Source organism: Bos indicus x Bos taurus, chromosome X (genome assembly GCF_003369695.1).
Source record: "Bos indicus x Bos taurus breed Angus x Brahman F1 hybrid chromosome X, Bos_hybrid_MaternalHap_v2.0, whole genome shotgun sequence".
NCBI lineage: Eukaryota > Metazoa > Chordata > Mammalia > Artiodactyla > Bovidae > Bos > Bos indicus x Bos taurus.
In genome coordinates this window covers 90,400,848-90,419,445 of record NC_040105.1, presented here as the reverse complement: position 1 = coordinate 90,419,445, position 18,598 = coordinate 90,400,848, and the positions used below count along the sequence as shown (strand labels likewise).

The 18,598-nt window shown below is 41.3% G+C and overlaps 1 protein-coding gene across 4 annotated transcripts; it reads right to left on the bottom strand.

Moving 5' to 3' along the window:
* Window positions 1-1,053: 1,053 nt before the first annotated feature.
* TCEAL4 (transcription elongation factor A like 4) lies at window positions 1,054-3,532 on the bottom strand. Of its 4 annotated transcripts, none has more exons than XM_027533275.1 (3): window positions 3,417-3,532; window positions 2,471-2,543; window positions 1,054-2,116 (listed from the first exon to the last, which is right to left on the bottom strand). In XM_027533275.1, exon 3 carries the CDS (start codon window positions 2,088-2,090, stop codon window positions 1,404-1,406), a length of 687 nt encoding a protein of 228 aa, XP_027389076.1. In that variant the 5' UTR covers window positions 2,091-2,116; window positions 2,471-2,543; window positions 3,417-3,532; the 3' UTR covers window positions 1,054-1,403. The 4 variants fall into 4 exon arrangements, with proteins under 4 accessions (XP_027389076.1, XP_027389078.1, XP_027389075.1 ...); XM_027533277.1 differs by having other exon boundaries at window positions 1,117-2,111; window positions 3,417-3,500; XM_027533274.1 differs by lacking the exon at window positions 3,417-3,532 and adding an exon at window positions 3,123-3,229 and having other exon boundaries at window positions 1,117-2,116.
* Window positions 3,533-18,598: the final 15,066 nt, after the last annotated feature.

The window sequence follows — 18,598 nt, the reverse complement described above, 5'->3', positions numbered from 1 at the left end:
ATTTATCAACATTGGTTCATTGTGACGAACGCTTCAAGCTAAAAAGATGTTAAGAACAGGTATGGGGTATATGGAAACTGCATCATTGTAATAATTCTGTAAATCTACAACTAGCCTAAACGTTTAAAGAAACACTATAAGCAAATAAAAGGCTAATGAAGAGACAGAGGGGGAAAAAAATCACATAGGTAGATGGGTCTGCTGAAATGATAAGCCAGGGTTTAACAGGAATTTCCTAGGAGACAACTTCTAAGAAAAAAGCATCAGCAGACATGAGATTAACAGGTGAGAATAGCACAGCATCTGGTCACAGATTTTTCTCCTGGTTCAATCTCCAGTATCTAAATCCAGTGCAGATGGCTGTACACAGAAACACACACAAACCAACAAAATACTTGGAAAGGTATGTTTTATCAGAACTTTATAAATAGCAAGACCCAAGTGACAACCGGGTGCTACCTAGGTGAGTTAGGGTAACTCTACTGTAGAGAATTCTCCACCTTTCAGTTGTGACACGGTGTTGCTTTAGACCATCACGGTCTCCAGCCCATCCGCAGTGGTGGGAGCCTTAGGAGGGTACAGTACCCACAAGCAGAGGCATACCAGCCAAGAGTCATGACATTACCCCAGCTGGAGAGGGCCACCCACCTCACAGCTGTCCGGACTTATTCCTGCACACACTTGAAACCTCCTCAGCCCTCTCCAAAACATCTGCTGGGGCTCTGGCCCTGTTAGTGCAGGGGAGAGGGTGGGAACCAGCTCACATACTCAGCATCTTATTGAATATTCTCCACAGCCCTAGAAGTCAAGTTTTATCCCTAATTCACAGATGCCAAGAGTCTCCCTTACAAAAATGGATCTGTAATAACTGCCAAGTTGATTCTTGCACCTTTGAGTCCCAGAGGTAATGTGACACTTACTCAGTTCACATCCTGGCAACACAAATTTTATGTTGCTCCACTGCCTTCAGAAGGCACTTCACTGAATAGTACTTGATTGCTTGATATTGCTTTCCTATTTTTTATCTTTCAATATTGCTATGATAAAAAGTAATCTGTGTTTTTTTAAGAGAATATAAACAGATGAACAAAAAACAGAAAAAAAATCACCCACAGATAACCGCTGTTGATTTTTTAGTAGACAGTTTTCAGTTTTTCCTGTACATGGATCACTAGTAAAGTATCTTTGTAGTTTTACAAAAATGGACTGATGCCATATATATGGTTCTGAAAACTATTTTTGTTTTTAATTTTACAATGCACCATAAACATTTTTCCATGCAATGGATGAAAATCTGCTACTGAAACAGAGGGCTGCAGTTGAATAATCAGAGCGACACCTAAAGTATAGGATTAGCATAAGGTTAAATAAAGCACATGGCCTGGTAAATGCCTGCCAATGCACTACACAAAAGGAATGTCTTCAAAGCCCCTCTGTGGGGCCCTGCAGCCACCCCTGAGTTCCCTTGGACCCCTTGGGTGGAAGGGGTCCTGTAAACTTTTTTGCATCCACATAAACCCCCCCAATTTCTGTCTGGTTTTCTTCACCTCATCCTCTACCCTGGCCATCTCATCAAATTCTCTTATCATCTCTTCATTGCTCAAATGCATATCATGTATGGCCTCCTTGTATTCCTTGAGACACTGAGCCAGCCCCTTGTTGGTTTTTCTTTTGGCCTTCCTTGGTACATCCTCCCCAGCTGGGCGCTTCCCGCCAGCCCTGGGTTCCCTTGGATCCCTGGCTGGCTTGTCTTCTTTTGGTTTTCCCTCACTCACTGGCTTTCCCTCGCTCTCTGGCTTCTCCTCACTCTCTGCTTCACTTTCTTTTGCTTTTTCCTCACTCACTGGCTTTCCTTGGCTCTCTGGGTTTTCTTCTTTTGGCTTTGTCTCATTCTCTGGCCTTTCCTTAACCTTTAATACTTCCTCATCTGTCTTTCCCTTGTGATCTGTTCTTCCCTTGTTTTCTAACGTTTCCTTGTCTTCCTTAGTACAAGCTGCTCCTGGTTTTCCTGCATCCAGTGGCTGTTCTTTGTTTTCCATCTTGCCTTGGTTCTCAGGCTTTGCTTCATTTTCACTGCAGAGTTTTTCCATGGTGAGTATCCCCTCCTTTTCCTGTCCTGGGAGTGGGGCGGGGGAAGAGAAGACAAAGAGGAGACAAGAGAGACTGAGGTTTTGGGGGTGAAATGCAGGTCCGGATAGTAGTAGTCATTTCTTGCCGTTTGTTAGGGATCTCCTGACCTGGCCTGGCCCTCCGAGAGTGCCTTTTGCCCACCCTGTACCTCACCATTCCTCGTGCACACGTGAGACAATGCTTCCTTGGCAGGCCCTGCCATTTTTCCTTATGCTTGCTCAGCGCGGCAGTGTGTAAATGTGTTGGGAAGTGGGCAGTGAGGCCCCCAATTCTTCGCGGGCGGTCCCTCCACACTCCCCACCCCTTGGGTCCCTGTCCAGTGTCCTCTTCCTTCACTGACCTGCGGGGATTCTGGACAGGTTCCTCCTCTTTCTATAGCCCAGTAGAGCGCTGGGAACAACAGACACGTAGACCTGCAGACAGACAGGAGACCGGGGATGGGCATCGGTGCATGCACAGGGAATCGGGTCCCTTTCCAGAATCCCTGCCCTCCTCACCCACCGTTTCCCTCCCCCACCCCCTACTCCGCCCCCTGCACCCCAGCCGCCATTTCTTTTCACGCCTCGGGCGCCAGACCAGGATGTTTTCCAAACTAATTTTGGATCTCTGCGTCCTTCTCTCCCAAAGGCAACTCGCCTCTCCACCCTTGAGGTCAACTTTCTACTCTACGCAGAGTGGCAGAGGGGATTTATTTCCACTGCCTGACTGCTGGGGCGCCCCCTAGCTCACAATCTCCGGCTCCAAAATGGACGGAGGGCAGAGAAGAGGATGTGTAGAGAAAGGGGAATGGGTACTTGGGGTGTCCGCCTTCCCCTCCCTCCGCCCAATGGCCGCTTGCTCCCCCTTAGCCGTTTTCCCACCGCCATCTCTAGCTACAGTCTGGCCAGCTCCCCTCGACCAGAACCCCATCCCCAACCTTTCTCCTTTCCGCGTCCGTTCCTCCTCCCCCATTCCGGTGTCCCACAGGCAGCGACGAGAACCCTCACACTGACCTGAAAGAACCAGGAGCAACAACTAGGGGCTCGCAGACGGCTCCGGGTCCGACAACACCGAAGGAGGGCCAGTACCCGGACCAGTGCCCACTTCTGGGCCCAACGGTCACGTGAGCGTCGCGTCACCCGAGCTCCGCCCCCGCACCCCGCCCACCAGCCGGCGTCTGCTAACCGCCCACCGCCTCCCTCGGGCAGGTGCCTATTAACCTCTCTGGGCCCTTTTGTCCTTTTCCTCTTCTTGAGAAGTTGGTCAAAGAAATAATTTTAGTAAAAACCACAGAGGTGGGGACTTACCTGGCAGTCCAGTGGTTAGCACTCCGCGCTTCCACTGCAGCGGGCACGAGTTCTTTCCGCGGTGGGAGAACTAAGATCCCACATGCTGCCTGGCGCCACCAAAACAAAACAAAACAAAACCTCAGAGGCTTTTTTTTTTTTTTTTAATGGGTTGGGCAGTCTGGGGGAGGAGTCTAACTTTGCTCTTTAATTCCATTGAAAGAACGTAGACGTATAAATGAAATCCTATAACTGTGAACTTTAATATTGTACAAAGAGTAGAATATTGCACTTTTAGGAAAAAAATGTTACCGTCAAAGTGAAATTGTCCCTTTTTCCTGCTAGCAAAACATAAGTTTTCTAATGAGTTAAATATTTAGATCTGAAAATGATTTTATATTTGAAACAAAATGAAAGAAAGAATGATTTTTATTTTTAAGTGAGAGAATGAATACACAACGGACGATGACCAGATGACAATAGAATTGTAATGCACAACCTCTGTAGCAAGCAGCTGCACAAGCCAAACCACAGCCTCTACAGCAGTCTTGTGGACTTGATCAATGACTACCAGCCTTCCTATTTTTGCCCTGCCACCAACTAGAGAAATCTAAATATGCTCACCAAACCAATCACATAAAATACCTCTGGCTCACCAGCATTTCACTGCCAACAACTTCCAATCAGAGAAAAGATGGTCTTCCTTTTTTTCACTCTAAAGTTTTCCCATTGCCCTGCCTGTCTTTAAGTCTCTGCCAAACACAAGTTAGGGTGGCTAACTCCCTTGTTATAACAAGCTCTGAATATCTAGCTTCTGCTTCTACATAAGCTTTTCGTGTAGAAGGTCTTTAAAAACACAATAACTGAAAGTTGAACGATTAAGAACAGAACTGATGGATTTGATTACATGAAAACGTTAAGAGACTGGGGACACATGCATTTCTCCCTGCTCTTTTTTTAATTTATTTTTTTATTGAAGTATAGTTGCATTAAACGTTGTGTTAATTGTTGCTGTACTCCAGTGACTCAGTCATGTATACATATACATTCTTCTTCATATTCTTTTCCATTATGGTTTACCACAGGGTACTGAATATAGTTCCCTGTGCTATACAGTAGCACCTTGTTTATCCATTCTATATATCAGTTTGCATCTACTAACTCCAAACTCCTGCTGCTATCCTCTCCCACCTCCCTCCCACCCACGACCCCTCCCTGCTCTTGTAGAGTGTACTGGTAAAAATTTTCTGCAGGGCAATTTTGTAAATTGTTTAAAAATAAAAATATTTGATATTTTGGTTCAGCAATTCCAACTCAAATATTTACCCATGGAGATAATTAATAAAATGCTAAAACAGAATCTTGTGTTTTAATATGTTTTTAAATTCCCATACCAATTATTTATTATGCATTTATCCTTTGCTGGAATTGGGGCTACAGTAGTGATTCTGTAGGCTTTGTTTACAATGGGAAAAAAGGGAACATCACAGTTGTCCATCAGTACAGATATAGTTGCCTATCCCTTCTCAAGGAGATCTTCCCCACCCAGGAATCAAACCAGGGTTACATAATCTTCTTAGTATATTTGTTTACCCTGGTTATCTTTGGACATTTGGTTAGAAAAATAATCCTTTTATGTTGGGTGCTCAAAATGCAGTAAAAATAATTATTAACTATCCATAACCCAAAATTACTGTGGATGGTGTGACCCAAAGGATAACCACAGGATGTGGTATTGACCTGTGGAGCAGCCATCCCCAGCCTTTTTGGCAACAGGGACTGGTTTTGTGGAAGATAATTTTTCCATGGACCCTGACTGGGGATGGTTTGGGGATGAATCTCATAAGGAGGGCACAACCTAGATCCCTCTCATGCACAGTTCACAGTAGGGTTTGCACTCCTGTGAGAATCTACTGCCGCCACTGACCTAACTGGAGGTGGAGCTCAGGCCGTAATGTGAGCTATGGGGAGCAGCTGTACAAATGAAGATTCCCTCATTCGCCTGCTATTCACCCCCTGCTGTTCGGCCCATTCCTAACAGGCCACAGACCTGTACTGGTCCATGGCCTGGGGGTTGGGGACCCTTGCTCTAGAGAATACCACCTATGGGCCAGGCACTGTGCTTGTTACCTTATGTTATCTGGTGTGGATTTCATTTATACTTGATGGAAAAACTCATACTTCAGTGAAGCAGAATGATTTATAAAGCTACAAGCTTAACTCACTGTAGTACCGAAATAAAGATAGTAAGAGGAATAAAACATCTCCAAGTATAAAAGTTTTTAGTATATGATAAAGAAGCATTTATATTCAGTAGTAAGGTATAGGTTATTATGGAAAGTAAATTTGTATGATTATTTAAATAGTTAAAGAAAATGAAGAGCCTTATTTTATGACAAACACTCAAATTCTTTTCAGAGTAGGCAAGAAAAATAAAATGAGAAGTTTCTAGATTGGAAGGGAAGAAGTAAAAACTATCTCTATTTACAAATTATATGATCACACATATGGAAAATCCCAAGGAATTCACTAAAGAACTATGAAAATGAAAGAGTTCAGCAATGTGGCAGAAATACAAGATCAATAAATGAAAATTGAGTGTTTCTATATGCTAGCAATGAATAATTCAAAGAGGAAAGAAAAGTAGCATTTCCATTTAAAATATCATCCAAAAGAATAAAATACTTAGAAATAAATTTTGAAAGTCCAAGAATTGTATACTGAAAACTATAAAACACTGTTAAACAAAATTTAAAAATACATAAATAAATGGAAGATATCCTGTGTTTCATAGACTGGTAGACTTCGTATCATCAACATGGGCAATATTTCCTAAATTGATCTGCAGACTCAACACAACTTCTATCAAAATCTCAGATGGTTTCTCTGCAGATTTTGACAAGCTGATCCCAAAATTCATACAGAAATGCAATGAACTCAGAATAGACAAAAATAATCTTGAAAGAGAAGGATAAAGTTTGAGGTCTCACACTTGCAGATTTCAAAACTGACCATAGATCTACAGGAATCAAGACAATGTGGCACTGGCAGAAGGGCATACAGGCCAACAGAGCTGAGAATACAGAAACAAAGCCTCAGATTTACAATCAATTGGTTTTCAACTAGAATGCCGAGAAAATTTAGTGCTTAAAGAAGAGTCTTTTTAACAAATGATGGTGAGACCACTAGATAGCCACATGCAAAAAATGAATTTGAACTCCCACACCACACCATATATAGAACTTAAATGAAGTCCTAAATATAAAAGCTAAAACTATTGAACTCTTAGGAAAAAATAAAGGTGTAATTCTTCATGATCTTGGATTAAGCAATGATTTCTTCGATATGACACTAAAAGTTCAAGCAATAAAAGAAATATAGAAAAACGGGCATCACCAAAATGGAAAACTTTTAAATTTAAACAACACAATTAATAAAGTGAAAATACAACCCACAGAAGAGAAACTTTTTGAAAGTAATATGCCTGATAAGGGATTTACATCTAGAATATACAAAGAGAACTTACAATTCAATTAAAAATAGGCAGGGAATTCCCTGGTTGTCCAGTAGTTAGTACTGTGTACACTTTCACTGCCAAAGCCATGGGTTCAGTCCCTGGTTGGAACTTAGATCCCACAAGCCTCATGGTGCAATGAATAAATAAATGAATCAAAATGGTGAAAGATCTGAATAGATATTTCAGCAAAGAAAATGTATAGAAAACCAATAAGCATGATGTTCAACATTATTAGCTGCCAGGGTAATGCAAATCAAAACCGCAATGAGATACTACTTCATATCCACTAGTAGTGATATAATAAAAAGGCAGATAATAACAAGCATTTGCAAATAGTGGAGAAATTAGAACCATCATGCAATGATGGTGGGAATGGGAAATGATGTACCACTGTAGAAAACAGGCTGTCCGGCAGTTTCTCAAAATGTTAAACATTATGTTATCATATGATTTGACAATTCCACTTCTAGATCCAAGATAAATGGAAAAATACCACACAAAAACCTATATGCAAATGTCCTTGGCAGCATTACTCATAATAATTAAAAAGTGGAAATATCCCTAATGTTCATGATCTGATGAATGGATAAAAAAAATGTGGTATAATAATGGAATACTATTTTTCAGTAAAAATGGAATAAAGAGCTGATACATGCTAACAGGCACATGAAAAAAATACTTAATCTCACTAATCATCAGAGAATTACAAATCATAACAACAATGAGGTATCATCTCACCTGTCAGAATGGCTATTATTAAAAAGACAACAAATAACAAGTGTTGGCGAGGATGTGAAGAAAAGGGAGCCCTCATGCACTGTTGGTGGGGATGTAAATTGGTGCAGCCACTATGAAAAGGGCTTCCCAGGTGTCTCAGTGGTAAATAATTTGCCTGCCAATGCAAGAGATGCAGGAGATGTGCATTCAATCTCTGGGTCAGGAAGATCCCGTGAAGGAGGAAATGGCAACTCACTCCAGTATTCTTGCCTGGGAAATCCCATGGACAGAGGAGCCTGGTGGGCTACAGTCCCTGAGGTCCCAAAGAGTCAGACACAACTGAGCATGCATCCGCTATGGAAAACACTATAGAGATTCCTCAAAAAATTAAAAATAGAACTGCCATATGATCCAGCAGTTCCACTTCTGGGTATTTATCTGAAGAAAACAAAAACATCAATTAGAAAAAATACATGCACCCATATGTTCATTGCAGCGTTCTTTACAACAGGCAAGATAGGGAAGCAACCAAAGTGCCCATCAATGGATGAACGGATAAAGAAGATGTGATATATAATGGAATATTACTCAGCCATAAAAAGAATGAATTCTTACCATTTATAGCAACCTGATTTGATCTAGGTGGTATTATGCTGAATTAAATAAATCAAAGACAAATGCTGTATGATTTCACTTATATGTGGGATCTAAAAACCAAAACAAATGAATAAACATAACAAAACAGAAACAGTTACATATACAGAGGACAAACAGGTGGTTGCCAAAGGAGAGGGGAGTTGGGGGAGGAAAGAAAGAAGTGAGAGAGATAAAGAAGTACAAACTTCATGTTGCAAAATAAATGTCACCAGTATGAAATATGCAGTGTGGAATATAATCAACAACTATGTAATATATTGGTATGGTGACATATTGTGACTTGACTTATTGCAGTGGTCATTTTGAAATGTTTAGAAATTCCAAAGCATTATGTTGTGTAACAGGAACTAACTTAGTGTTGTAGGTCAATTAAACTTCAAAAACAAATAAAGAAAAAGAGATCAGATTTGTGGTTATCAGAGTGGGGAAGGGTGAAAGAGAATTGGATGAAGGCAGACAAAAGGTACAACTTCCAATAAGAAGATACGTAAGCTGTTGTTGTTTAGTCTCTAAGTCATGTCTGACTTTTTTTTTTGACCCCACAGACTGTAACCCACCAGGCTCCTCTGTCCATGGGATTTCCCAGGCAAGAATACTGGAGTGGGTTGCCATTTCCTTCTCCAGGGGATGTTCCCAACCCAGGGATCCAACCTGTGTTTCTTGTCTCCTGCATTGGCAGGTGAATTCTTTATCATTGAGCCACCAGGGAAGCCCAAGATAAATAAGTAGTAGGGATGTAATGTACAAGATAATATATTTAACACTGCCATATGTTATACATGAATAATAAGAGAGTAAATCTTGAATTCTCATCACAAAAAATTTTTTTCTATTTCTTTGATTTTGTATCTACTTAAGATGATGCATGCTATGCTAAGTCACTTCAGTCGTGTCTGACTCTGCGACCCCATGGACATCAGCCCACCAGGCTCCTCTGTCCACAGGATTCTCCAGGCAAGAATACTGGAGTGGATTGCCATTTCCTTCAACAGAGAATCTTCCCTTCTGACCCAGGGATCAAACCCAAGTCTCTTATGTTACAGGAAGATTCTTTACCATCTGAAACTTATACAGTATCATATGTCAATTATATCTCAGCAAAACTGGAAGAAAATAATTAGTGGAATAACAATAATAAGGAACCTAGCAGCTGAATACTTTCTGAATATAAATGATTATTTTAATCTTTTAATTTTTGGAGTAATTTGTTATGCACCAATAGTAACCAGAACAATATAAAGGATATGAAAATACCAGGTTTGATAATAGATAGTGCACAAAGTCTAAAATATTTACTATCTGGTCCTTTACCAAGAAATTTTGTCAACCCAGGTCCTAGACCAAAGGGAACAACTAAACCTCCACCACCACCACAACCATACTATTAAGATATGATGTTGATTAAGTACTAATATTCATGCATTTCAGGGTAAATTTCAGGTAATATTTCATTCATTTAAGAGGGTAACTTTAATACAATTTTAATCTTACAAAAAATCATTCCACGTATTTTTGAAACGACTAATTCTTGAGTATTGAAAACCCATGCAGTAAAAGTTGATGGCCTAGTAGGAAGAGCCTAGAATTCAGACTTGTAACTTAAAAAAAAAATATTTAACTTCTTTTAGGCACAGTTGGTTTGCCCATCCATCTGTCAAATGGAAGAATGGATAGCAGTCAAAAGACTGGCAGTGGACTTCCCTGGTGGTCTAGTTGTTAAGAATCCACCTGCCAGTGCAGAGGATGCAGGTTTGATCCCTGGTCTGGGAAGATCCCATATACCTTGGAACAACTAAGCCTGTGGGCCACAGCTACTGAGCCTGCATGCCCTTTCCACAGAAATTGGGGGCCACTGCAGTGAGAAGCCCTCATACTGCAACTAGAGAGTGCTCCCTGCTCGTCACAACTGGAGAAAGCCCGCTCGTAGCAAAAGAGACCCGGCAGAGCCAAAAATAGATAAATTATTTTTTAAAAAGAATCCATTTCTAAAAAAAAAAAAAAGACTGACAGTCAAGCGTTGGCAAGGACAGAGAGTAACTGGAACCCACATATGTACTCTAGGTGGAAGTATAAATTGATATAGCCACTTTGGAAAACAACGTCTACTAAGGCTAAACAGTCATGTACATTTTGACTCAGCAGTTGCAGTCTTGGTATATTTCCACAGAAATATGTCCTTGTGTCCACCAAAAGATATGAAGAAGACTGATTAGTAAGCTTAAAACTTATAGCAATGCAAATGTCCATCAAGCAAAAAAAGAGTGTTATAATCCTATAATACGTTATAATACAGACATGAAAATAAGCAAACTACAAACACAAACAACATGGGGTAAACATCACAAATATAACACTGATACTTCCATTGTAAATCCTTCTCTCTCTCCTGCCTACAAAAACACTTAGCAGTGGAGTTACAAATGGGGGCAGATTTGTGGTCACAAGAAAGAATTTAGGGAGAGGGAAAAGCAGAAGCAGACCCTGGAACTCAATCTGATGTGTGACATTCCCAGCTGTTGGAGTTTATTAAGGGAAAAACATTATGCATTTTATGCTTATGTATTTTAATTTGGATTAATTCCCCAAGTGGAAGCTGAGATGGGTCAAAGAAATTAACACTGTATTAGCTTTTATTTATTTTTATTATTTTATTTATTATTTGTTGAATCATGGAGTAAGCAAGGGAGTTCCAGAAAAACATCTACTTCTGTTTTTTTGACTACCCTAAAGCCTTTGACTGTGTGGATCACAACAAACTGTGGAAAATTCTTAAAGAGATGGGAATACCAGACCACATACCTGTCTCCTGAGAAACCTGTATTTGGGTCAAGAAGCAAGTCAGAACTGGACTTGGAAGAACGGGCTGACTCCAAATTGGGAAAGGAGTACAACAAGGCTGTGTATTGTCATCCTGCTTATTTAAATTCTATGCAGAGAACATCACATGAAATGCCAGGCTGGATTAAGCACAAGCTGAAATCAAGATTGCCAGGAGAAATACCAATAACCTCAGATATGCAGATGATACCACTCTAATGGCAGAAAGTGAAGAAGAACTAAAGAGCCTCTTGATGAAGGCTAAAGAGGAGAGTGAACAGCTTGCTCAAAACTCAACATTCAAAAAGCTAAGATCATGGCATCCAGGCCTATCACTTCATGGCAAGTAGATGGGGGAAAAGTGGAAACAGTGGCAGATTTTATTTTCTTGGGCTCCAAAATCACTGCAGATGGTGACTGCAGCCATGAAATTAAAAGATGCCTGCTCCTTAGAAGGAAAGTTATGGCAAATCTAGACAGCATATTAAAAAGCACAGACATCACTTTGCCGACAAAGGTCCATATAGTCAGATCTATGTTAGACTACATCAGTAGTCATGTACAGATGTGAAAGTTGGACCATAAAGAAGGCTGAACACCAAAGAACTGATGCTTTCAAATTGTGGTGCTGGGGAAGACTCTTGAGAGTCCCTTGGACTGCAAGGAGATCAAACCAGTAAACCTTAAAGGAAACCAACCCTGAATATTCATTGGAAGGACTGTTGCTGCAGCTGAAGCTCCAATACTTTGGCCACCTGATATGGAGAGTCCTGCTGCTCACCACCTCTGCTGGTGCCCTAGAATTCTTCTGAAATCTGGAAACCTGTCTATGATGTAACTAAGTCTTCCTTAAAAATGTTCCTTACACAGAGGTAAGTGTGAAAAATGTCAGCTCTTGGGAATTGGAGTTAGGTGGGGACCATATAACTTTGGAAAGACATGATGTTTGACTAGATATTTTGTCATACACCACTGGGAATTTTGTTGTAAGAAATCATAAGACTCATAGTTATTGCTCTCGCTAAAATAATTCAACCGGCATAGTGAATTCTATCCCATTTAGGAACACAATGTCTTTTCCCAGATGGGATCTTCACAGAGAGGTAAAGGGCATTACCCAAGGTCACATAGCTACTGGGTAAGAACCGACACCAGGACCCAGGTGATCTTCCAAATCTCACTCTAGTGTCTGGTCTATCAGACATGGTATGAGTGTTTGGACCTATCAGGAGCTTATAGAAACTGTTTCTCTGCATTAATCTGCTTGACAGGAAATAATTTAAAAGAAAAGCTATTTGTTCAGTCACTAAGTCATTTCCCACTCTTTGTGACCCCATGGACTGCAGCATGCCAGGTTCCTCTGTCTTCCACTGTTTCCTGGAGTTTGCTCAAACTCATGTCCATTGCGTTGGTGATGCCATTCAACCATCTTATCCTCTGTCACCCCCTTCTCCTTTTGCTTTCAATCTTTCCCAGCATCAGGATCTTTTCTAATGAGTCAACTCTCCATATCAGGTGGCCAAAGTATTGGAGCTTCAGCTTCAGCAACAGTCCTTCCAATGAATATTCAGGGTTGGTTTCCTTTAAGGTTTACTGGTTTGATCTCCTTGCAGTCCAAGGGACTCTCAAGAGTCTTCCCCAGCACCACAATTTGAAAGCATCAGTTCTTTGGTGTTCAGCCTTCTTTATGGTCCAACTTTCACATCTGTACATGACTACTGATGTAGTCTAACATAGATCTGACTATATGGACCTTTGTCGGCAAAGTGATGTCTGTGCTTTTTAATATGCTGTCTAGATTTGCCATAACTTTCCTTCTAAGGAGTTTTCCAAATTTGCTGATATACTGGAATCTCTTTAAAAAAACTAATAATAGAGTTGCCATATTATTCAGCAACTCCACTCCTGGGCATATATCTGAAAAAAACTGTAATTTGAAAAGATACATGCACCCCAATATTCATAGCAGCACTTTTTACAGTAGCCAAGACTTGGAAGCAGCCTAAACATCCATCAGCAGATGAATGGATAAAGAGGATACATATAATATTCCTATATATAGATAAGAATATTATTTGGCCATAAAAAAGAATAAAATTAATGCCATTTGCAGCAGCATAGATGAACCTAGAGATTATCATACTAAGCAAAGTAAGTCAGAAAGAGAAAGGCAAATATCATATGATATCACTTATATTTGGAATCTAAAATATATAAGTGAACTTATTTACAAAACAGATACAGACTCACAGACATAGAAAACACTCTTACGGTTACCAATGGGGGAAAGGGGAGCAGGGAAGGATAAATTAGGAGTTGGGAATTAGCAGGTACACACTAACATCTATACAACAAAGTCCTACTGTATAACACAGGGAACTATATTCAATATCTTATAGTAAATCATAATGAAAAAGAATATTAAAAAGGATATATGTATATATATGCATAACTGAATCACTTTGCTCTATACTAGAAACTAACACATTGTAAATCAACTATACTTCAATTAAAAAGCAATATCAATTCAGTCGCTCAGTCGTGTCCAACTCTTTGTGACACCATGAATCACAGCACACCAGGCCTCCCTGTCCATCACCAACTCCTGGAGTTCACTCAAACTCATGTCCAATCAAGCAATAATTTGGGCAGCACTGAATGCCAGTGTTCAGCGAGTTTAGAGCATTTAGAGCCCTGGTAGCTTCAGGATATAATGGGAAAAGTTTTAGGGTTATTTCAAGCTTAAGTACTGTGCAGGCACTGAAAGCAGTTTCCCTGGTTTACTTCACCTCTCCTAACTTCTTACCCTTATCTAAAGTATAGGATTAAACAGGTAACTGAATAAGTGTTAAGTTGAAAGGAAATACAATTTAGAGTATCACTTGTCTACATTAATTTTATAAATATTAATTTTCTTTACCTTCTACATCATGTTTCATAGGGGAAACATCTGTTGTTAATTCACATAATCCCCATACTCAATTCTCTTGACCCTAGGGGTAGGATTTCATTGCTTTCATCATCATCAATCATCATTACCATCATCATCACCATCACCAAGAGCAGTTGTCCTATGGGGAATTTTAAATGACCTGTCCCTTCGATAACCCTGTATGCGAGATAGCAAAAGAGACATAGATGTATAGAACAGTCCTTTGGACTCTGTGGGAGAGGGAGAGAGTGGGATGGTTTGGGAGAATGGCATTGAAACATGTATATTATATGTGAAACGGATTGTCAGTCCAGGTTTGATGTATGATACAGGGTGCTTGGGGCTGGTGCACTGCAATGACCCAGAGGGATGGGATGGGGTGGGAAGTGGGAGGGGGGTTCAGGATGGGGAACACATGTACACCTGTGGTGGATTCATGTCAGTGTATGACAAAACCAATACAAGTTGTACAGTAATAAGCCTCCAAAAAAAAAAATAATAAATAAAGTGAAAAAAAAAAATGACCTGTCCTTAATTCCTGGTAGCCTATCACCTACATAAGAGGTCACTGTGTATATGCAGTGTTTGTCAATTTTATTTTTCAGGAGCCTTTTCAGACATTTTTTTGCCTAATCACCTCTAACCTGACTCCCCAGCAGAATGTGAAATTTTTAATATCCAGATGTAGTTGATCTGTTTGTGTACTGTGGCTGTGGTCCTTCGGAGGTTCACAGACCATTGTGGGTTTTGTTTTGTTTTTTGGTCTGCACCACACAGTTTGTGGGATTTTAGTTCCCTGACCAGGGATGGAACCCAGGCCCTCAGCAGTAAGAGTGCGAAGTCCTAACCACTGTCGGACTTCCAAGGAATTCCCTCACAAGCCATTGCAATATCTAGGAACTCTGACCCTCAAGAACCCATCTTTGATCCCTTGGGCATGGTGTCATCTGTTGAGAATGCATGGTATATTGTGATTAGGGCAAAAGCTGGAATCCCATTCCTCCTACATCTATCCCACGATCCACATTCAAAAATGTCATGATCAGATGCCAGGCCTCGATGGACCATCCATGGAACCACTCCAAGCATTGATATGGAGCCATGCTCAAGTCCCTACACTTGGAGGGACCTGTAGACCTCCAACCTCATCTCTCTCTGGGCGAAATCTCACTTCCTTCTCTATTACCTGAGATGTCCGTTCTCCCAACCAGGTAGCCTGCCAGGCTCCTCTATTGAAGGGATTATCCAAGCAAGAATACTGGAGTGGGTTGCCATGGCCTCCTCCAGGGGATCTTCCTGACCCAGGGATCAAACCTGCATCTCCTGTGTCTCTTGCATTGCAGGTGGATTCATTACTGGCTGAGCCACCAGGGAAGCCCAGTCATTTCCATAAGTTTTCACAAAGGACAGAAGAAACACTGGCTTCAAACAACTTCTGCTTCCTGCTCTGTTATAAATCTCCCACGCAGCAGGGGCAGGAGCCCAAGGCCTGGCTCCCTGCTGCAGTGAGGTAAGCACAAAGGAGAACAAAGATTAACCACCTTGGAAGTACATGTCCTGATACCTTTGCTAAAGCTCTGCCACCAGCAACCAAAGGTGCCCAGGCTGCCAGGTCCCAATCCTGGCTCTGGCAATTGGCATGGGGAGCAACTTCTTGTCCATTTTTCTCTGTCCTCAGGAGCACGTGCTTTGGAGTCACACACATCCACAAAGAGATGATAATGACACCTCACTAGTGGGGATGTTGGGATATGAAATCCAGTCAGTAACATGAAGAACCTAGATCTGGGCCCCTCTAAACAATCTGCTTCATAAATAGTAGTAGCTCTTTCCTTTGTTGATTAGAGAACTTATGTGGTCCTGACCTGCCCCTTCAGTTGGGGTCCCTTACCCAGATTGCAGGTCAGAATCACCTTGGGGATCTTTTTCTAAACCCTCATATTAATTTCCCTTGTTGGTGGAAATAGGGCTTCTGTATCAAAAGCCATTCAACTTATTCAGGCATAATGACATGGGCCTTAAGAAATACATATGCCCCTTTGGCATCAGTAGTGTATGGCATTGTCCATTTCCCCTTCATTCTACCAGCATCAGTCATTAGCAGCTTCTGTCTTTACTCCCATATAGGATCTCTTCATTTTCCCCAGACAAGTCCCAGTGTAAGAGTCACCTCAGAAGGTGTGTCCTTAAACATAATTATAGATTCACATGCTTCTTTGCTAGGGTTGCCAGATTTAGCAAGTAAACACACAGGATGCCCAGTTGTACTTGAACTTCAGATGAACAAAGAAATATTTCTTGCAAAAAATCTACACTAAAAATATTTGTTATTTTAAATTCAAATTTAAATGGTTTAAGTATAATCCAGTAATCCTACAAATGGAGTGATCAGAAGGAGAACCAAGATGCTCTTGTCAACAGCACCAGCTGAGTCCCCAGCAGAACCAATGCTCATCCATGTGAATGAGCTTTCTTGGATGTACTAGCCTAGTGGAGCCTCCAGCTAACAACAGCCGCAGGTGAGACTCCACATGGAGCAGAAAACCACCCACAGTATCCTGAGAGATTAAAATATGGCTATTGTTTTGGTGGTGTTTGTCAAACAGAAATGGATATCTGAACCATATGGTTTTGGTGATTTCTCTATTTCTACGGTTTGTAACCATTGGATAAGACAGGGAGTTGCTGATCTTTGAAGGTTTGGTAGGATTTTATAATTTTGGCTATAGTCTGTGTGGGTTTATATGTGGGGATAGGTTTTGAACATTTCCTCAATTCCTTTTTGGATTCCCAGGATAAATTTTCATGATATATGATTTTCATCATACTCTTGGGATTTCAGAAATTTTTTCCAATCCCCTTGCCCAGACAAGGCTTTGCTGCAAGTCATGTTTGTGAAGGGAAAAAGAGGGTATTGCTGCAAACTGCTCCCTGAGATGCATAGAAAGCCATATCCTCAGAAGATGGCTTTGTGAGTACAGTCAGAACAAGCAGTGTTTACCCATTTTGAGAAGAGTTTCTCAAAGAAGGTATCCTGAAACACTTTCTCCTGCTACAAGGATAGACTTGCAAGGAAGCCACTCTTCTTGAGTATGCAAAGGATGCCTTCACTAGAATGCAGACAGATATGCATTGCAGTCCTGGTCCTTTAGGACTGTCCTGGTACATCACTGCAGGGTGGATAAATCTGTGCAGTTCTGGGGTTCATGAATATGAAGCCCACTTGCCTTGTGTGAAATCTAAGGCACATTCTACACTATCAGCTTTATAAGGAACAAAGTTGATGTTTTTTCTTATTTTTCATATTTCCTAATTGGTTTAGAGTCAAGATGTGAAAGAGTGTATTTCCAGGGCCTCTTAAAAACTCAACCATTTTGGAGCAAAATCGTAGGAGTAGTTTGGGAGTCAGTGAGTCAGAAAAGAGGAGAAGAGCTGTGGATCTGTTTGTAGATTCACTCCTGAGGGCAGAGCAAACATGTGCTCTATAAGGGCAGCTTGCTTCAAGAGCTTTGATAGGAGAGGGCCTCCGCTGTGCAACTTGTTTGTTCATCCAACCTCACTAATCAGGGAAATGATTCTCTAGGTAGAGGAGTGAATGTATAGAGAGGTCACATGGGTTTGGTCTGGCCTGTTCCTCTATGGTGAAAGAAAATATCAGGAATGGAGGATTGCAGGCAGATTCTTGTACCGCCCTGTACTGTCTCTTTAAGAAAGTGAAATTGAGCTCAGTCTTTTCCGATTCTTTGCGACCCCATGGACTGTAGCCTGCCAGGTTCCTCTGTCCATGGGATTTCCCAGGCAAGAATACTGGAGTGGGTTGCCATTTCCTTCTCCGGGAGATCTTCCCAACCTAGGGATCGAACCCAGGTCTCTCGCATTGCGGGCCGACTCTTTACCGTCTGAGCCACCAGGGAATCCCCTACCGCCTCTTTAGTTCAGTTCAGTTAAGTCGCTCAGTCTTATCCGACTCTTTGTGATCCCATGGACCGCAGCACGCCAGGCCTCCCTGTCCAGCACCATCTCCCGGAACTTGCTCAAACTCATGTCCATCGAGTCGGTGATGCCATCCAACCATCTCATCCTCTGTCGTCGCCTTCTCCTCCCGCCTTCAATCTTTCCCAGCATCAGGGTCTTTTCAAATGAGTCAGTTCTTCGCATCAGTTGGACAAAGTATTGGAGTTTCAGCTTCAGCATCAGTCCTTCCAATGAACATTCAAGACTGATTTCCTTTAGGATGGACGGGTTGAATCTCCTTGCAGTCCAAGGGACTCTCAAGAGTCTTCTCCAACACCACAGCTCAAAAGCATCAATTCTTCGGCGCTGTATTTTTTATAGTCCAACTCTCACATCCATACATGACTACTGAAAAACCATAACTAGACAGACAACCGCAACAGTCTCTTTAAAGCAAACGCAATTTCTAACCACAAGCACATATTTTGTCCCTCCAAACTGGACAGATTTTTGCTAGTTGCCGGGGTCCTAGTCTAGTGGCTCTAATGAGTATATTTTCTCGGTTGCAGCCTGAAGAGCTGAGGTGTTTTACTTTAAGCTAAAGATAAG